Consider the following 20,408-nt stretch of genomic DNA (forward strand, 5'->3'; position numbering starts at 1 on the left):
TAAAATACACATGGTAAAATTCAGTTTGACTAGCAACAAGTATTTGAATCACCACTGTGCTAGTGGAGGACAATATCTTGTACCACTGGCCACTTTCCTTTCAGGTCAACTTGATACAAGTACAAAGAGTATTGCTGAAACTAAGCCACAAAGGACAGAATTTATAATATAAGTTTCTGAGGTAGCTAACTGATTTTTTTTTTTTAGTGTCAGATTAAGTACATTACTCTTTTGGACCTAAATAACTTATTTTAAACATCTACTATACAATATAAATACCATCACATTTTCTTGTTTTGTTTTTAACTATTATTTCAGCTCTAAACAAGTATCTTGCAAAAATTAAGAGATGACTCTCACCTGAAGAAATGACAGAGAAACAGATGACAGCAATAGATCTGAGGGATAGTCACAGACACTTAGATACGCACATTTCAAGAGATGAATTTGTGGCATGCTCACCATACCCGAAGATCTCGTTAATGACAATTACTAGCTGTCAAGCAATTCATCACTCTGAAGAAGAATCTCAAAACATCAGTCTCTGAAAAAATGCATTCTGCACTTTTTTTTCCCAGGATGTTGTGCACAGTTTTATTTCGAATAAACGTTAACCAGGTTCTTAGTTAGATATCCTATATGTGAATTTGTATACATACTCATGCTGATTTTCTTATCCATTAAAGAACCTGTATAAGTAATAATCAGATTGGGTGGTAGGTGCAGTAAGCAACCTTAAGAGAAAAAGTGTTTTTCTAGAACTTATGTGCTTTGAATGAAACCACAGCTTTTCCTTCTGGAGGAATTCTTGACCAGTTACATAGGCAGTTCATTTGTACATACCATTATCCCATTTCAAATACGGTCTTTAGATTTTTTCTGGTGCACGGTCCATTGCCAGCAACAGACACACAAACCCACCAGTGATATGGAACTTAAAATGGTAAAAAGACGACACACCTGAAGAGAAATCTCTTTATAGTTTTCATTTTAAAAGTAAAATAGGTGAAATTTTAAGAGAGGAACATTCCATTCCAACCGAAATTTTAAAATATACTTCCATGCTAAAAGCAAAAGTCTGGATGTGAGCCTCATGGAAGCTGTGAAGTAATAAAGAAACTTAATCTTTGACATTACTTGTATCTGTGTCTTTGCTTTCCTGGCTTACATGACTGTTGGCATTTTTACTAGAATGATCTAAATCTTCAATTTTATTTTCTATTTCCATAGCACTGCTTTCCACAGGACTGTGGGAAGATTTTTCACTTATTTCTGCTTCCATTTTTGTGATTAGATCATGTTCTTTATCTGCCACATCCATTCCTTCCTCTGTTTGTACCAGCCTATGTTGAACTTCTTCCTCTGTTTTACTTTCTGATTCCTCCTCTTTTCTCTTTGCTTTAAACACTTCAACTCCCATCATCCTCAGGTAATGAAGTCTCTCATTCTTGGGCACAAAGGCACGGAGTGATGTCTTTCCTTGCCAACCACACAGCACTACAGGACACTGAAGATCATCAGGTTTTCTACAAACAAGCAGTTACGTTCAGTCAACTATGAGAAAGTTCATTTTCAAAACTTAATTTCATGGCCATACCCTGATAAATAAGTGCACAATCTTTAATAGTGAATACAGTTTACAACTATTCATAGAAGACAAATACATTGGTCTTAACTTCAATATCCAAACAGGTACCAGCTTGTCTATAAGCAAGTAAGTAAAAAAAAAAAAAAAACAACTCAATGCTATTAAATTTCTGCAACAAACAAATTAATTTTCTGGCTCTGGTTTCAAAACCAATATAAGCAACAGCAAGCTAAAAGTTTACATTTAAAAAGTTCTCAAGGGCTTCTAATACTACTTTGTTAACAAAAATGAACAGCGAAAAACTTAACTTTTCTATTCCAAATGCTGGTCTTCACAGGGAAAGCAAACAGACAAATAAATCACATGCAATGAGATATTGCGGACCTCTGGCAGAACTAGTAGCTCTCCTTTATAAAGCTAAATCCTACAACTGTTTTAAGAATACACAGGCAAGATAGTCTCTATGCCTCCCCTTCTGTTTTTGCTGAGTGAATGTAAATTATTGTCCAAGTTTTAAAACTACATAAATGGAAAGCAACACATCTACTTACTCAGGGTCTGGGTCGTACTTCAGAACTATACTTCCCATTGCTATAGGGAAGGGGGATGGGAGGAACAAAAAACAGATGGTTTGTGGTTTGGTATAACGTTAGAATGATTGTAATTTGAAAATGTTAAAGAAAACAAGTTTTTAGACACCCACACAGCATGACCTGGTTAGTAGTTATTGCAGTTATCTACATCAGTACAGTAAACTACAGACAATACCAGTTTTTATGCCTTTTATTTTTTTTTTTTTTCCAGACCGAAGTATTTATATAGTTACAAAAGCAACTGCCAACCCTGCTCTCTCCCAAACCCTAAACAAACAAGCTTAAATACAAAACCACATAGGGGATTCATTCATTGAGTGAATCTAGAAAGGAACTTTTACTTAAGACTGAAAACCAGTCTTAATTCTTCAAGCATCCAGCATAGCGGAAATAAAAATTTAATATGAGTAGACATTGTTCCCTGTACTTAAGAAAATCAAATATGAATAACTACATTTCATATGTAAAATCATGACAAACAATTGCAGATGAGCAACAGTTTCAGCTGGAGCACTAACAGGCATAAATATCAGTAGCATATATAAAATCTATATTCATCAGATATTTTAAGTGTTGCCTCAAAGCACTGCTTCACAGAATTCACAAATTTGTTCAGTGGAGTTCATAAACTTTAAAGGCTGTGATCAGAAAGAACTACAGTTTCTAGTAGCACACTGGGTTTCAGCAATGCTTACTGACCTAATTATCAAGTATATTTAAGATTAAACTTAGTCAAAATTTTTAGCAAACACAGTTTATGTGATGGCATTTTCATTCTTCCATGTATCATGTAATAATAATTTTCTCATGGCACAAATTAAAGACTTACCCATGTCCTTGACTTTCTTCTGTGTTTCACTGCTAAATTTACTTAAGAAAGGATTCTCCTGGGTTAGCAGAATTTTAACATCTTCTATGCAGACATTTATAATCCTTGCATGAATGAATGGATAGAGAGTATAAATTCCCTGTTTAATAAATAAATATAATTATTTCAAAATGCAATCTCTACTTTTTGAAGTGAAAATGTTAAAACCAGTATGTCTTAGCTAATATCAGAAAACAATTTTCACATTTTAAACTATACTGAAAATGCAAATTGTCATTAATCTGACAAAGTTAATGCCATCTGTGCTATAGTCTCTAGAGGAAACCAAAGTATCTCCTTTGAAAATACAATGCTATGTAATTACCTCTTGTGCTAATCTGAATGCACATCCAAACTGTTCACCATCACTGTTGCGAGACCAGACTTTTATCCCTGTGTTAATAACCTGCAAGCAGCAAAGACAATAAGCATCATTAATGAGTATAAATTCTAAATTATTACTCTGAACTTTGTTCTTCCTCAACTGTTTGACTAAAAGGAGGAAAAAAGGATAATTCTGCCATAATGTTTGTTCATTTGCACTGGACATTGAATTAAATTCATGTGGAAATTCATTCAAGGGAAAAGGAGTTCCCACTATCAAAACGTAGTTCTCTCTCAGTGTAAACACCTTTTACTCCTTTCCATGCTGAAAACTGAACATGGTGAGGAAGTAGCAGTCTTAAAATGAGGGCAATGAACTATTAAGATCTAATTTTAATTGTAGTTTGCAATAGAATTTTCTGGGTGATTCTGGGAAAGTCAATCAAGGATAGGATTTTAAAAATGCACAGGTGCTTAATATTAGGACACTATGCACACTATATCCTTTGTGGTACCCAAAGTCTCACTGCCTAATATAATGCACCAGTTTCTTAAAATTTTGTCAATTATGTAGCTATTTCCTGCATATGGGATAAAAGGATAATTATTTATCCTTCTCAAAAATCTGTTGCAAAGATGTAACAAATATCCTTGGAAATTGACTGGACAAAGTCCTGAACTGTATCTGATCTAGCTTTGAAGTTAGCTCTGCTTGGGGCAGGAAGGAAGCTGGTCTAGATGATCTCATTCTAACTGAAATTATTCAATGAATTTTAAGACTAATATTTAACATTTGCAAGGCATTTTACATGGGGAGTCATATAAAAAAAAAAAGTAATTTTCCCCTTTAATTCACAAAAACTACTTCTTATCCCATTATCATTCAACTTAACTTTTGAAAATGTTAAGTTGTTGAAATAACTGTGAAACAATGTCCCCACGTAACACAGCTGGCTAATAATTCAGCTGAAGTCATCCATTATTTCTGGTAGGCTTTTAAAGCTCTTAATGCTTTTATAATTAAGGGGCTCCTAAATACAACAGTGTCAATATAAACTTATGAAGGTACCTGAAGACCACATAAAAATGCTGGTACACACATAGCAGTTACATATTCCCTTCCTCTACTTTCAAGTTCCCTTCCATCTGCCAAAAAGCATACTAATTTTAATCTTGGAGACTGTTATTTACCTCTCAAAGACAACTCCTCATCTTTTTAACAGAGGAGGGATAGAGAGGAAAACATTCATTCATACTAAGAAAAAAAAAAAAGAAGTCGGCCTACTAATCCTCTATATAAACAATAATCTCAGCTATAAAGTTCAAAGAGACATCCACTGATGCTTATGATCTCCATTCTGAAAAACTGAAGAGATGAACCATACCTTCATCTTCTCACTGTTGTTCAGAAGCACATTCCTTAGCTCCTTAGAAACCATGTACAGCTGTCTCTTCTTTCCTTCCTGAGTTCGAGTCAGTAAATTCATCTTGGGAAATGTTGGGTCCAATGCATAAAACTTCCTGTGGTCATAATACTTATTTTGATTAACTGAACAATGACATCACATACTTAAAATGCATGGGTTAGCCTGCTTCCTTGAGCTATCTCTGCAAACACTTAACACTTTGGCTTCAGAACACAAAGATCAGATTTTCCAAGATACATGACAGCAGAAAGACAAGCTAAGATACACTTGAAAATTTCCAGTGCACACTATAGTTGGCTATTTTCATTTAAGGAGAGTTTAAGTGTTGAGGAGATGGGTACTTGGTGCAAAGTTAAGGAAAAAGTTTTATGTGTGACCAACCAGACCTGTCTTTTGCGATGAACTGAACTACTAATATTCCTAAACTACTATGAATCTTACTACCAAAACAGAAACATTTTTTTCTTACTGGATAGGAAGGAACAATGGATCATCTTCAGGGAGAAACACAAAAGGGTCTTCTTTAAAACCAAACAACTTCATTTTTTTAGATGGTGGTGGTCTAAAAAGAAAATGCCATTGCATTGTCAATTTTAGTAAAAGTACTTGGTTTAAAATCAGTATATTCAGTTCATTTAGTCAACACTTGCCTTGTGGTAACGATAGGATGTCAAACAGAAAACTAACATTTTCCTGTGCTTCACTAAGATAACACTACCCACAATCTAACTTCTTAAAATAAGGAAGTGAAAGCAATGATCCAAAACAGAAACCACAAAACAAATAAAGAGAGATTTCTGAGGGAGTAATTGTAAAGATCTTCCAAAGGTTAACTTCTGAAAGTAGTTTTTTTTCCTTAACATACAAGAAAGAACTAACAGACTTTGCCAGTGCTAATAAGAAAAGTGGTTATTTTCATAACTTACTGAAATACAAAACAGAAAACATGGAATCATAGGGCAATTGAGCAAATTCATTATTAATTCTTCTGGACTGATTTCTAAATGAGTCCAATAACGAAAGAACTATAAAATACTCAGCAATTACAAAGCTGTCACAGGACAAACACTTAGACTTGGTCTCTTACCCACATACTCCTTCCTTTTTGCGTTGCTCAGTGTCTGAATTTTCCAATTCCTGCATTTTCTTACACTCTTCATTTTCAGCAAGTGTTGGTTCTTCAGTAATACATTCAGAACCATTATCTGAATTAGCTGCTGTCACTTCAGTATCTCCTGTTCTTTGTGGTAATTTCTGATGAATCTATTTCAAATTATAGTATTTTCAACAAAGTGTAAGTAGTATCTAACTTCTATGTTCTCTCTTTGCATGTGCTTAATTCTTATCAATTTGTATGTAAGTGTTTAAACAGATCCATTTAGAGAGTTAATCTGATTGCTAAGTCAAGATAAAAGTTGCATTTACCTCTAGTACAGATCTGGACAACTTCTTAGTAACTGTCCAATAAAACTATTTTTGTGCCATTTACAAAATCATGCTCAAGCACTCACAGAGAAGACTATTTTAAGTCAGGATCTGCTGCTTTCCTCCTAGTGCTCAAAGTGACACACTCATCCTGCTGCTGCACACTTTCTATAAGAGTCCTACAACATTAAACTTAGAACGGCATAAACTATTTGGATGATTCTTGCTTCTGAGTAAGTGCTTTTTCCTTATTGCCACATAGATTTTATTCATAAGGTGTTCTTAAGAGTTTGTTCATAAGGTGAAGCAAATCAGATAAATGGGAACAGCTAAAAGGGATTCACAGAAGAAATGTCTCTTAATGAAATGTCTCTTAATGATATGAACAATTTAAGAGATCAAATAAATCATGTCAACTTAAAATCCTGTTGACAGGAATATAAAGACAATTGTCAACAAACAGATTAGTCAGATGGCTGAAGCTGCTGCTGCTCTTAACAGTTTTACATCTATCGCCCCTGATGCTGATCTGCTAGACTAATCTGCTAGTGAATCACTCCTGAGCAACCAGCTACAGAGTAAGACAAACCGAAATCGGAATTAGCTTACAACACAGAAGAAAAAAGCCTTCAGCAGAGGGATCACACACAGATGAAGGAAGTGATAGCTGCAGCTGCCCAATCTAATCTGCTTCTGTAATTCTTTCAAAGCCTTAATTTTACGTTCAAGTTTTACCTTGCTATTTTACTATGACTTCAAAATTCCCCCCTCCTTTTTTTTTGCTTCTCTATTTTAAAAGGAGATTTTTAAAAAAAAGTTATTAAGGGGTTTAGGAATTTATTTTTAATTAGCATACGGAACTATAACCGAAGGGCAAAACAGCTATAGCATGTTTTCTATTATGTAAGCTTTCAAAAACATTCCATAAATGTTATTAGAAGTGAACATTTTAGCTCTTTTAAAAGAAGTTACCTTAGGCTGGCGTTTATTCCATGGCATTGGAGATTTTTTTATTAGCACAGCCACAAAGAAACCTCCTGTGTTCTGGTGATGTGGCAATATCCTAAGACTAGGTGGGGGGAGGGGGAAAAATAAAAAGGTTGCAGTGTATTCATCATCAACATTCAGGCTCTCACAAAGTACGATAAGTGTCACATTTATATTTGTTTTCAGGGTAAACTAAGTATTCCTAGTAGGATTGTGCAGATTTAGTTTATCAAGCTAGAAACAGGATCTGAAATAGAGCGTTCTGGCAAAATAACTTGCATCGGTGCAATGCATTCCTCTCACCATTCAAATGAGCTTTAGTGACTCATTTCTAAACACTATTTTTAGAATAGCTATGAAAGTCTTTCATGGCAAAGAAGTCTGTTAAAATGTTAAAGTTTTACATACTTTTCCAGTAATTTTGGCTATGTATCTCTATTGGATGCAAAGAATTTGACTTGTTTGTGTGAGTACTTATTTCTTGTAATCAGCTTCTAATAATTTCCCTCAGTTCACTGGAATTTAAATATTGTGGACTGCCACTTCACATCAAAATATACTCAGACCTACACAAGCATGGGTCTATACTGCAACACATTCCTAATCTGACCTGATTATAATATGCCTACCACCATATAAGGTAACCATCAAAACCTCATGAAACTCTGGGAGAACTTACCAACGCTCTAGATTCATTGCCTTCAGCTTCTCTTCATCTTTTACTGGAAACATAGTGGGACGTATTTGTGTTTGTCTATTTGAAGGCACATCTTTCCACTCTTCAAACCACTGTCCATCTTTCATCATTACCTTCAAAGGAGTAAATATAAATACCGATTTTATAAGTTTTAATTAAAATACTTTCAAACCAAGGTTCAGAGGTCAAAAAGAGAAGTTATTTTCTGGTATAGTAAACTAAGTTTTTTAAAGTGTATTGTTCCTTTATGCATTGTATTTATGTACTTAAGAGCAGGAGATTCTTGCCAGCAGTATCTCTTTGATCCACTTTGTATGCTTCAAAGCATGCAGTCAAGCAAAGACTGGTGCAGAATCAACTGCAATGATCTCTGGTAACCTACTAGAACATGCAGAACACCAAAATCCAAAGGAAGGATAGTGGTGGAGTATATATAAGATTAGTAAACCATCAGATTTAGGATATTCTTATTTCTTTTTCTCCATGAGACTGGCTGTGAAACACTGCTATAAGCAGCTTCCAAGCAGTATACAAATGGGCTACTGCTGACTAATAGAGCTTAAAAATGAGGAATTCCAATTTTATTACATAATAAAGATGCAACAGTACAACACAACAGCTTGGTAAGCATAGAACCCCATGACACAGGTGTACATAGGTCACAGATAGAGATGTATTCAAGGAAAGTTACTGAAGGAGCATGTCCCCATGAATTTTATAGTGTCTGTATCTTTATCCAGGAATCAGAACACATCTATAAATCCACTGTACAGACATAACAGTGCCTCATTCTGTCTAAGCATCAAAGCTTTTGAACTCTTAAGATACAAGCAGGTTAGAGCCACAGCTCATAGCAAGGCATTTTGAATGCTCTTTTAGCAAGAATACCAAAGTGGAAAAAAAAAATAAAAACAAGGAAAATTTGACTTCAGAGCTTTAGACACACGGTTCTGTGCTGGATGCTAGAGCAGTAAGAAAAGTCACATTTGGAGATGCATGGAGAAAATGCATAAAAATAATGACTGAAACGAAGGCCTGTTTTTGTTGTTAAGGCAACAAAACAGAGAAGTCACAGCGATAGTGACTTCAGGACTGAAAAGTACAATGAAGTGTTTTCAAACATCTCACTGTGATTGACTTGAAGGTTTAATTAAGTGTTCTACTGGAAACTGAAATGTAAGATTTATCTAGATTACAATTTCACTAAGAATGTTAAAACACAGATTTCAGCATCATGAAATCTGGCATTTCCCAGACACTGATCTGATCACACCTAAAATACTGTGCCTCTGCATGTTCCCAAAATAGAAATTACTGTATTTCCAGAATTAGTATTTTAAGTCCAAATAGGCTAGATATCATACTGCTAGATGGAGACAAGATAGACTGTGATTTTGAACTGCTCTTCTTTGGAAGACGCAAGTCCAGTTTAAGAGAAACAAACAATGGGATTGATAAATAACTGGAAGTGAAAACAAGTCTAGAACTACTTTGGATGTACTAGAATAACTGCCTAACAGCCCTGCTCTGTTCAGTTTTGGTTTACCAGCCTGACCACATAATGTAACTGGTAGAATGACAGAGCATCAAAGAACATGCTGAACTCTTCCCTACTGCACATTTCACCAGGCTCTTGTTTGGGTAGAACAAAGGCTAAAAGTGTTGTGGAAGTAGAATACCAGACCTAGAGTTAAAAAGGCCTCTTCCTTCAAGACTCTAAAATAATTCATTGGAGCTTATTCATTGTATGGCTGAAGAAGAGAGTACTGAATGCTATTTCTAGGCACCAAAGTGTCACTTGAACAAAACCTTATTTTTTTTTTGCTGTTTCCAGATATTTACAGTCAACTGATGCTCAGGAATATTCAATGTAATTACTAAGTTGCAGAGCTGCCACTAAACAGATCTTTCACCAGCAAACAAAAGACTACACCAAATAAAAACAGCAGCAAGGCACGCAAATACATTCAATGCCGAGCTAGCCAATGAGGCCTGAAAAATATACAGTAGCAGCAAATAAGGGCTGAAGAAAGTCTTGCAAACTTTCAACAGATTTTATTAGTCTACTTTTAAAAATACCCCTCAGGGAGAACTATATTTCAACTGCAAACAGAGCAACAAATGTTACAGGGAATACAATATACTCATAGTGATCTTTATGTATATATTTTGTAGACTTACACAGTACAAGAAGAAAGTAAAATTGAGATCACAGAGCCACAGTTACACATTTTACCTTTATCCTCAGATAAAAGCATACAAATTAAACTTGTGGAACTGTAAGAAGAAAGAAAACAGCTACTTTCTAAGCTGAATTTCCATGACAGAACATAAGCAAATCTTTATTCCATGCATCTTGTTCATTAGCTTACACACAGGCATAAGTTTGCAGACTGCCTTTGCAAGACACTAGTGAGATGGTGAGAGAGGACAGAAAAACCAATGGTGTTGCAAAGGCATGTGCTCACAATTAAAATTTAATATGAATTTCTCTCCCTACTACCAGGATGGCCTTCTACTCTTCTTGATTATATTCTTAACAGGAAGCTGAAGAAGCTTTGGGGTTTTTTGCCCCTCCCTACTAGTCTGTTTCCAGAACTGAAATCACATAAGGCTTGGAACAAAATACAAGATTCTATTAATACTCTAGATTACTCATAACACTACACGTTTTATAGCCTATTTCCAGAAAGGGTTTAACAGCTTTTACTTCCGAATGATTCAAATGGACCAGCTAAAGAACTGCAGAATCTAAAGCTCACAGACTGTAAAGACAGGAGGAGGGATAACTTAAAAAAGTGGCTGAAATTATGCTGCCATCTACAGGCCACATGCACACAACAGAAAAGGGAATTATATTAAGCATAGGAAACAAAAGCAAAGAAAGCTAGAGGAAAAAGAGGAGAGATGCTGAGGAGACAAGAACTTACCGCCAGAAATATTTTTAGCCCTCTCACCTACAATATTATATTGTCTAAAAGTCTAAAGAGCAAATCACTACCATTACTTCAGCTGAATCTAATGTTTTGAAATGTTACACTTCAAAATTTCCCCAATTTAACACTCTATCACAGACCAAGAACTTCACAGAAATACCAGATTAAGTACCTTCCATTTTGTAATTCCTGGCATCCTCTTCAAACCTGGTAACTCAGAAGAGACATCAGCAAGTTCTAAGGCACCTGAAATCCAATTAATATAAACATTCTTGAAAACAGAATTTGAAACTGTGTTCCTTATTAACTTTTATAAAAAGTTTTCCTTTAAGTTTTAAGAACAATTAAAAACCATTGCTTTTTAAAACTTGCAAGGAATAAAATGTTATACAATTACTACTGTGTAAATTAACAAGAAAGATGATTAGAACTGTTCATAATAACTACCGAAGTTTGCAACCTATAAATTAACCAAAATATAATGCTTAGATACTTTTTGTAGCAGCTGCACAGATTAATACTCTACAACCTGTATCATTAAATGTCAGTGTTGAAGGCAAAGCAGTCACAGAAGTTTTAGTCTCATTTACTTAGTATTTCGATTTACTACACTAATTAAGTATTTTTCAGAGGACTACTCTTTTGGGATGACTAAGCCTTTTAAAATGCTTGATATATTATCATTTTATGGACTTACAATCTTAATATATTCCAGTGTGAGAGGAAAAAGAGTTTACTACTTTTTAAGTGGAAAGGAAAATTCCAAACTGTTAAACAGGTAAGTACTATCAACCTAACAGGACAAAAGGCTATGTGACTAAAATATGTCAGATTACAAGAAACATCAACAGAGTATAATTTAATATACTGAATAAAAATGTTAAGCTGTCCCAAGTCCAGAAAGGATGATATAAAAACTTACTGTTTACATAGTTGATCTCTCTGGAGAAGAATAACCTTAAAATTTCTTTTTTTGTGATTCTGAATACCTAATTATTTAACAGTTAGGTAAGCTTTTTCTCATGTTGTACACAATTGATCAACCTGTTCTGTATGACTAACCATTTACTCTTACAGTGAGAGTTTAAGCAAGTCTTCTGAATAAATGAAAAAGTGATACATGAATTCACAAATTCCAAAATGACATTTCAAATATGATTAAACTCGATGTTTGCATCTGTCCTTTGAATATTCCTGCCTACCTACAGCATGACTTCAGCTGATGCCTCAAGACTACATCAGACTGATCAGGTACTAAACAGTCTGTCAGAAGTGTTACAATTCCCAGTAGAGAGACAGGATACAAAAATGTGTTTTCCTTACTCCTTCTGCCGTAAGGTGGAAGCAATCTCTGATCTGCTCCCCAAGTAGCAGTGTAACACAGTGCTAGCCACTAAGTTAACACTGAAGAACTAACAACCTTCTGGATTGATCTGAGCAAATCTTTGAGGTACAATGCTCCTTGCAGACCACTGCATTACCTCACCCTTCTTTAGCAACACCTATGTTCAAGCCCCAAGGGTAACATTTGCTTGCTGGGACATCATAGCATCCATGTAAGCCTCAAAATACCTGCACTGCGCAAAGACAAAGTCTGAATGACACAGAGAGTCAAAGATCCTTACTTCCAAGTACTGAATTTGCCCCAGATGCTGCAGTTGCTGGCCTCTGTTAAGATCCATACTGTTACATGCTCCTATCCAAACTAGTTCTTACTGCCTTCCAGTCTTGTCATCATTAAACTTAACCCTGGCATACTACAGACTTCAATAAGACAAACATACTATAGTTTACTGGAAACATGTCTATGTTGTTCTTTCACTCGTCTGCCAAAGAAACTACCTCCAAATCAAAATGTCCTTTGAATGGAAATTGAATAGTCAGTGCCTAATTATCTACAGGCATTTTAGCTAAACTGCTGTTTCTGAGTCAATGACACTTCATGTATAATTTCAGGCCAGAAGAGTGATTGGCACAAAGAAAATGTTACACAAAACGGGCTTCTACTTCTCTACTTCCAGAATGAGCTCAGCTCCAGCAGCAGTACAACTGCTTCTGCTCTGGACAAAGCAACTTAAAGGCATGGAACTTTTCATGCAAAATCCAGTTAGATGTCTATAAACTTCAGGTTACTGACTCAGAAAAAAGTGTCCATCAGCTCAAGGCCAGAAATTTGGGCTACTAAACCATACTACCACAAACTGATGCAGTGCAGCTTCTCAGCTCATCTCAATTTTCCCACCTTTTCTTACTTCAGATGATGGAGGCTTAACTTAAGCAAGCCTTCATATGCAAGTCAAAAGTGTAAAAAAAACCCCATGATCTTAAAGACATTAAAATTCCAACCATGCCAAAATGGGGGCCAAAGGACAATAAAAGTATCAGTGACTCCCACCTACTGGTGCACAATAACATTCCTCTAACTGCTTAAGTACGCTCTGGGCTTTTTGCTCCTATAACATACAGTAGTAATGTCCCATGATGTGTTTTCCAAAGGAAATATGAATGTCAGACATGGATTGCAACCAGTGGAATAGGTTAGCAGAAGCCAGATAAACACAAGCTGAATTCCATTGATCTGTAGAAGTCTTTGTGTATCATTAACACAGCTTCTTCAGATTTTGTGTCCCCATCTGATTTAGACCCATTCATGAAGACTGCTCATATCAACACCACTGAAATCCTACCAGTACCAGAAAATTGCTGCGGTTTTGCATACTAGGAGCACATTACCTACATTAAGCTTATTTCTAGCACTATCATATACATATACCTCTTTGGGTGGAGAAAAAAATTTCTCACTCAGTCCAAGCCCACATTCTCACCTTGACTCTTTTCCAGCAGAGATGCGATCACGGCTTCATTTTCAATAGGATTCAATGAACATGTAGAATATACCATTCTCCCGCCTTCTGCCAGCTGTTCAACACCACGGGTTGCAATTCTTAACTGCAATCTAACAGAACACTCTTGGTCTAGCCAGGTATGACTCAGGAACCAGAAAGATTTGCCATCAAATTTCTTACAAGTGAGGCTATATTGCAGACACGTAACTCTCCATGGACTAAGCCAGTACTTACTGAGTTCCACAGCTGTCACCAGTACACAAATTAAAGTCAGGTTTAAAGTAACTCAGCTTAGTGCAGTCTATACTGCAGACACACTCACAATTACACCTATTTAAACAGCAATTAGGTCAAACATTAACACAACATGCATGGTAACTTTTAACACTCTGTATTTTGTTCTTTCTAGTGCCCCATCAAGTTTATTATAAAGTACTCATCACTAGAGAAATTATACCCCAAAAGCTGACTCTTATTTTCAGAAATCTAGAGCTAAAATGAGGAGCGATCTGACTATTACAAATATTATGAACAACACAGATTAGCTAGCATCGGCCTTCTGAGGAAAGTGTCACTGAGCTGGATCACCAACTTGCACCCTACTTGCATATTTACAACTAAAATAAAACATGCAATTATGAATGAGTTACCAAGCTGTAACAAGTCACCATAGGTCAGCTGTGTCACAGTAACTGACAGCATTCGCAGCTTGTTACAAACGCACAGTAAAATGTTCTAAGATTTTTCATCTCTGTTTAAATTACTGCTTTTTACCATGTACCTGCACAAGGCTAAGTACTCATTTGCCATCAGTTAACATAAATCAATCTCAGGTAACTGAAGCTGGTTATGTTTGATCTCGAATAGTCTAAAGACTTTAAAACATTACTACTAAATTTTACAAGTTTCTGTGTTTTCCAACAGTGTTTTACCTGCCTAAATGCTGAGAATCCCAACCAAATTATTTGTTCCCCATTTTATTAGGCATATTGTCTAAATTAATTCAATGAACATTAATATGTCAGATATTCATAAGAATACAAGCAATTTAGATTCACACGCTCCACTCCTCACAGCTGAAACATTACACTTTCTGAATAGCACATAAGCTCTTGATTTGAAAGAAAAGTGGCTCTTCTTAGTCTCTGCTTTGTCACATATTAACATGCGAATACATGCAGATGTTAAAGCTATGGGAAAAGGAGGAAACAAATGAAAGAAATACAGATGTGTAATAAACATTTTTACCCATGGAGCTGCAAACTGTTTTGTGTTGTCCACTTCTTCCATACATCAATGTTTTTCCTCATGGTTCCATCTCCACTGTAACAGAGGTTGAACAGATTTGTATTATTTATGGACAAAACTCATTTCATACTCAAGTCATTTATAACAACAAAAAATTAACAGTCCTTTTCCCATGTTAACTAGTTCTCCTATGCTATACTGTTTGTTTCTACACTATCTTTGTATTTCAGTATCCTGACTGTAAGTTCAAAATTTGAAGCCCTTCAACTGACCAAATTTAAGTATCAATTGGAATGAAAAAAATTCACCTTGATTTGGTACCCCATTACCTAAGACAGTTTAAGGCATTCATCTGTTTTGGAAGTTACTATAAATCATAACACACTAAGTGACTCAAAAAGCGTAGCTCAGTAACACAAAAATTCTAGCACTGCACTAAAATCTGTGTATTGAAGATTATATGCAAGTTACCTGCAGGGGACGTCACATAAAATTCTGTCATAGAAGAGGACCTCTTTTCCTCCATCAACATCTATTTGTAGATTAGGAATGCTGGAGGCATCATGATTTACCACCATGATGCACGGGCTGTTTAATCTCTTAGCCTGATGAACCAGCAAATAGCAGCGCTTGTTGTCAACATCATTAGCAATCACAAAACCCTCTGGGAACATAAAATAGTGGGAAGATGCTTTACAATTCAACAGCTAAATAATTTTACATAGCTTATTGGCTTATCTTCAAAGTTGTGTAAACCTTTCACTAGAGATTTTTTACTTAAAAGACTGCTTATGAATAGAGGAGCCCTTACTGAACATAAAATAACATAAAGCATGTTGAAGTTTAACTGCTGTGTCAAATATAGTCTCAAGAGTTCTAACTTCCATGCAGTTGCAATAAGATGCAACCCAAAGCTCTTCAACTTTTCAAAGTAAAACCCTTGTAACAGAGGATACCTCCACTGCCACCAAAGACAATCTCCGTGCATCAGCAGATTTTCAGTAGAACACAGAAAGAATCCACTTCCCCCAACTTCACAAACTATTTTCTGTGAGCATCTAACTGAAAGTAAAAACTCTGAAACTTACAGTAAAGGTAACTATCATGACCATTTTAAGGCTAAAGCAGCTTAATCCAGTGTTTGCAGAATACCACTAAAACACAAGGGCTTATGGGCCACCATCTACCAAGTAAATCTGATTCATATACAAAAATTAAGATCTAATCAAACATACTATAGTCTGAACTGTGAAGATATATATATAGTCCGTCTTTCTCCTTCAAGGCAAATGAAGCCCAGAAACTTTCAAGGAAACGGTGGGGTACTTCCCATCTCATATCACTCAAACATTTTGGAAAATCATTATTTAGTTAAATGCAGCTACTTATCTGTGATATTAAAAAATAATCTTCTACAAGGATAAGCAGAAATTCAATGTCACAAAAGTTTTCGGTAGTTTTTCCAGACTTACTGGGAAAAGGAACACTCATGTCTGCATGCAACATCTCAATGAGTTGTGCAGTCTTAGATCCAGGTGCAGCACACATATCTAGAATCTACAAACACCAGAAAGTTAAAAAAAAAGTCCCATCCTGTATTATTTAAATAATTGATAAATTTACTATGTGTTCAAGTTTAAGTTAAATATTTCTGCATACACTTGAAGAATTATGATCGTGCTGAACACCAATTTGCAAAAACAAAGTACAGTTCTGTTCTTTGTATGCTTTTTCTCTGAGGGGTCTAATATATAAAAAAGGACTTTGGTTTGCACGGAAGAAATACATCTGCTGACAAAAAATTTGACAGAGAAATATGAATACAGATATGGGAATATGGTCATTTTATCAGCTCACAAGCAATTCTGACTGAAGTTAACTGAACTTTACATATACACACACATTAAGAGCAAAGTTACATTCAAGAGCAAGCACTACTTTAACTATCAATAAATTAATCAGAGACTATTAGACACAGCTAATTTTATAAAAATGAACTGCTCTCCCTCCCCACACATTTTCACTTTAATGAAAAAATCAAGGGAGCACAAACTGCTTGTTTCTATATCCTGGAAGAAGCACTTGGGAAGTATTTGAACTGCCCTCATGCAGCAGAACAGAACAGCACAGGCACCAACACCTGATTTCGAGTATATAGTGAACCTCCCAGTTCATTGCAAACTTGGCTTGTGATCAAGTCATTCATAGAATTACTTTCACAGCAAACCATCTGACAGCTGTTTTCTTAAGTAAGGAAGCTCAGAGTCTTTCCTCATGCCTAGTTACAGATTTTCAGAAGCATATGACTATCTTCTGGACCTTTAGCTCCAGTAAAAGTTAGCTGAAATAATGCAACAAGATAAAAGATGGGGATGGATCTGCTCAGATCCATATGCAAGCCCCTGGCATGAACAAGACTAAACCCTGCAATTCTGGTCGTAACAAGCAGCTCAGAAAATAAGGTACCAAGGACCATAAAAGGTCCTAAATTACAACAGCCAAGGCATCATGACAGCAACCACTTGCTGTCTTGTCACAAGACAGGATAAAGAACCTATTCTGAGTCTGACTTATGAGCAAATTTGTGAAATTTTACATGCATTTTTGGAAGGTGCTTGCTGAAATACAGTCACCAAAGTTAAACTTTCAACGCAAAACACATATACTGCTAGCTAGTATGTGCAATATAAGTGAGGTGTGTGCAAAAATATTCTCACAGTTTGTGTTTTACATTAAGTCAAACACATTCAGTACTTGCTCAATTGCAGACAAAACTCAAAATGCACATGTGACACTTTGGGACTGAATCTATCACTCAATTCATTATTCATCTAAGAGATGAGAAGACATGGCTTCACATAAAATAGCCATCAGCCCTGTGTCATGCATTGGGTTGGGGTGAAAGTAAGAAAAAAACTGAAAAGTTACATATGCTAAGCAATGTTAATATATAAGTGAGTATGTACAAACAAGTGTTTAAAACATGTAGGTCAGAAAGTTGAAAGACTTAAAATTTTGAGATACAACATGAAAATTTTAAGAAAGAAGTGCACATGGCTGCTTGAGATAGCAAGGCACTTCTAACTAGCTTGTTAATTTAACAGATTAAGAGAATAATGCCATCCAACAGAGTATGAAAACAACACTAAGGTTAGGACAGCAGTTTGCTACCAGATACCCCCATTCCTACAATCTGCCATTAGAAAATATCATGGGCATTCCTTAGACACCTCAGTTAAAGTTAGTAACCTATACAGTTTAGCCACCATCAACAACATGCTTCAGCTCACTCAAATTATTTTGCCTAACAGATTTATAGAGCAGAAGTTTGCAACTTCTTCAAAAGGCATAGCGGGGTGAAAACTACCGGGTAGACAACACTATCATTTGGATCTGGAAAACTACCTCTGTTCACAGTGTGATGGACAGCAGGAAGTTCAAAAGAGTCATCTATCTTTAAAAGGGGGTTGAAACATGCCTATGTAACTTAGATGCAGCTAAATACCTTTACACTTGAAAGTAAGATTATGTAACTACTTAAAACTTAAGTGTTTTTTGCAGGGTATTACACAGAGCTGAACAAGTAGATGTCCCTCTGACAGTGTATATGTTACCTGAACACTAGCTGACTGCTCTTGTTTACAGGCAGAAAGCATAAAACATACCAACACAAACCAGAATTGTGCATCAGCATTGACACGGCTGTTGTAATTTGTAATTTCATCTATTTTATAGGAAAAAAATCAAGTACACTGTATATTCTAGTTACCTTATGATGAGGGTTAACATTAAGCAGCAGAGGTGGGATCATACTAACAGCCTCCTGACGACTGATATTTCCCTTGAAAGGAAAAATAAATAAATAAATTCCTTTTGTTTAGCATTATTTTTAAAAAAATTCTCTCTATAAAAAAATAATAAAGCAATCAAACCCACATTATTATAAATTTAGGATTACATTTTGTTAGCATTTAACATCAACAACAACAAAAAAATCACAGTATTTCATCCAATCGAAATTTCTGAGAATTGCGTATTTACTCCAATTTTGTTAATTCTCTGGATATAGTTTCTGCTTAAAACACATGAGAAGCTGGCTTCAACCAAGTGATAAATCTCCATTACTAAAGGTAAGTCTTGTTACATACACACATGCACTCTTTACGAGACTTAAAAATCTGTTTTCTAACAGTAAATAATTATTTTATAGTGACTCATTTTCACACTCCCAAACAAAAAAACCTGCAATTAAGTTTAGGAGAAGTATATGCAACTGCAGTTATGTGCCAGAGTTATGCGATGAATCACTGTCAGCAGCAACATAAAGTCTTCCAAGCTAGTCAACTTATTGAGACTGCACCCTTTCTCTTATATCTCATAATGCTTTTAAATAAAACACTGCACAGGATATGAAATAGAAAAAAAAAAAAAAAATCAAGATCTATTCAAAACTTACACATTCTGTCTCGCTAACCAGAAACTGATGAAACTTTTCCAGCTGTGGCGACTTGCGTAAGATTTTTCTGCTCAAGTTAGTGTGCCAGGCTAACTCTTCTGGATACCTGGGGGAAAAGAGATGGGAAAAGGGTGGAAGCAAAAGAAAGAAACCGAGCTCGTCCAGCTCGGTGTCGGGAATACACAGGGTGCCTTATTTTGCTTCCAGCTCGCTTACCAGCTCAGCGGCTGCGGCATTTCAACTTTTTGGCCATCCACCTCCAGGTCCTGCAGCTCTCTGAAGTACTTTTCCTTTAAGCAGTGGAGAATCTCTCTGGCGTGGCTGCAAGAGAGAGACCCGCGGAAGGCGACCGGATGGCGACACACCTTCTTCAGACGACAGAGGGGCCTCCGCCGCAAAATCGGCGGGGCCTTGCCACCGCAGGGTCCCCCGGCGCGCCAGGCCCCCTGCCCACCCCCAGGCCCTACCTCCGGTAGCCGGTGATGCGCAGCGTGGCGGGCAGCGGCTCCCTCAGCGCCGCCATGAAGGCGCCCCACTCGCCGGCGGGCACGATGCCCAGCTCCCGGTAGTACCGCTCGAACAGCTCGTTCTCCTTCACGATCTCGGGGTAGCCGCCAGCCCAGCACTGAAACACGCCGCCACTGTCAGCCTGCCGGCCCCGCTGCTTCCCTTCCCTTCCCTTCCCTCCCGTCCCCGCCCCGGCTCTCACCGCCTGATCCACGCCGCCGCCGCCGCCGCCGCCCGGCTCCTGCCGCCGCTGCCGCTGCCACCTGCGGTCGCGCGCGCGGCGGCCCATGGCAGCCACGCACCGGCCCAGCCCCGCCGTCGCGGCAGCCCCTCCCGGCCGCGGGGCCGAAAGGACTCCGCACCGCGTGCTCGCTGCGAGACGCGATCACGCGGGGCCTTCCCCCTGCCCCTCAGACAGCCCACTTCCGGGCGTGCGTTGCGCCGCGTTACGTTACGTTACGCTACGCTACTTCGCGTCGCGGCGCCGCCCCGGCGCGGCGGAACTT

General features: G+C 37.0%; 2 protein-coding genes across 2 annotated transcripts in view; one reads left to right on the forward strand and one right to left on the reverse strand.

Annotated features, from left to right (window-relative positions):
- Positions 1-20,408, forward strand: part of LOC122153928 (tenascin-X-like) — a 153,533-nt gene that overhangs the window by 52,347 nt on the left and 80,778 nt on the right. The gene's annotated exons all lie outside the window — the stretch shown is intronic.
- NSUN2 (NOP2/Sun RNA methyltransferase 2) lies at positions 972-20,326 on the reverse strand. Its single transcript, XM_042798236.1, has 19 exons — positions 20,105-20,326; positions 19,863-20,020; positions 19,612-19,716; positions 19,396-19,501; positions 18,709-18,780; positions 16,412-16,496; positions 15,411-15,603; positions 14,940-15,014; positions 13,671-13,801; positions 11,018-11,091; positions 7,892-8,022; positions 7,198-7,294; positions 5,888-6,063; positions 5,270-5,362; positions 4,759-4,894; positions 3,375-3,455; positions 3,011-3,149; positions 2,140-2,179; positions 972-1,526 (listed from the first exon to the last, which is right to left on the reverse strand). The coding sequence occupies exons 1-19, from the start codon at positions 20,189-20,191 to the stop codon at positions 1,121-1,123; spliced, it is 2,385 nt and encodes a 794-aa protein (XP_042654170.1). The 5' UTR covers positions 20,192-20,326; the 3' UTR covers positions 972-1,120.

The sequence above is a fragment of the Tyto alba genome, unplaced genomic scaffold, assembly GCF_018691265.1.
Source record: "Tyto alba isolate M040663 unplaced genomic scaffold, T.alba_DEE_v4.0 Super-Scaffold_27, whole genome shotgun sequence".
In the NCBI taxonomy this organism is placed as follows: domain Eukaryota; kingdom Metazoa; phylum Chordata; class Aves; order Strigiformes; family Tytonidae; genus Tyto; species Tyto alba.

Excerpts from the sequence above, each read along its gene's own strand:
- NSUN2 (XM_042798236.1), bottom strand. The coding sequence starts at position 20,191 with ATGGGCCGCCGCGCGCGCGACCGCAGGTGGCAGCGGCAGCGGCGGCAG. Across the intron at positions 15,604-16,411 it reads CATGAGTGTTCCTTTTCCCA|AGGGTTTTGTGATTGCTAAT; the intron begins GTAAGTCTGGAA and ends TTATGTTCCCAG. Across the intron at positions 2,180-3,010 it reads GAAGAAAGTCAAGGACATGG|CAATGGGAAGTATAGTTCTG; the intron begins GTAAGTCTTTAA and ends CCTTCCCTATAG.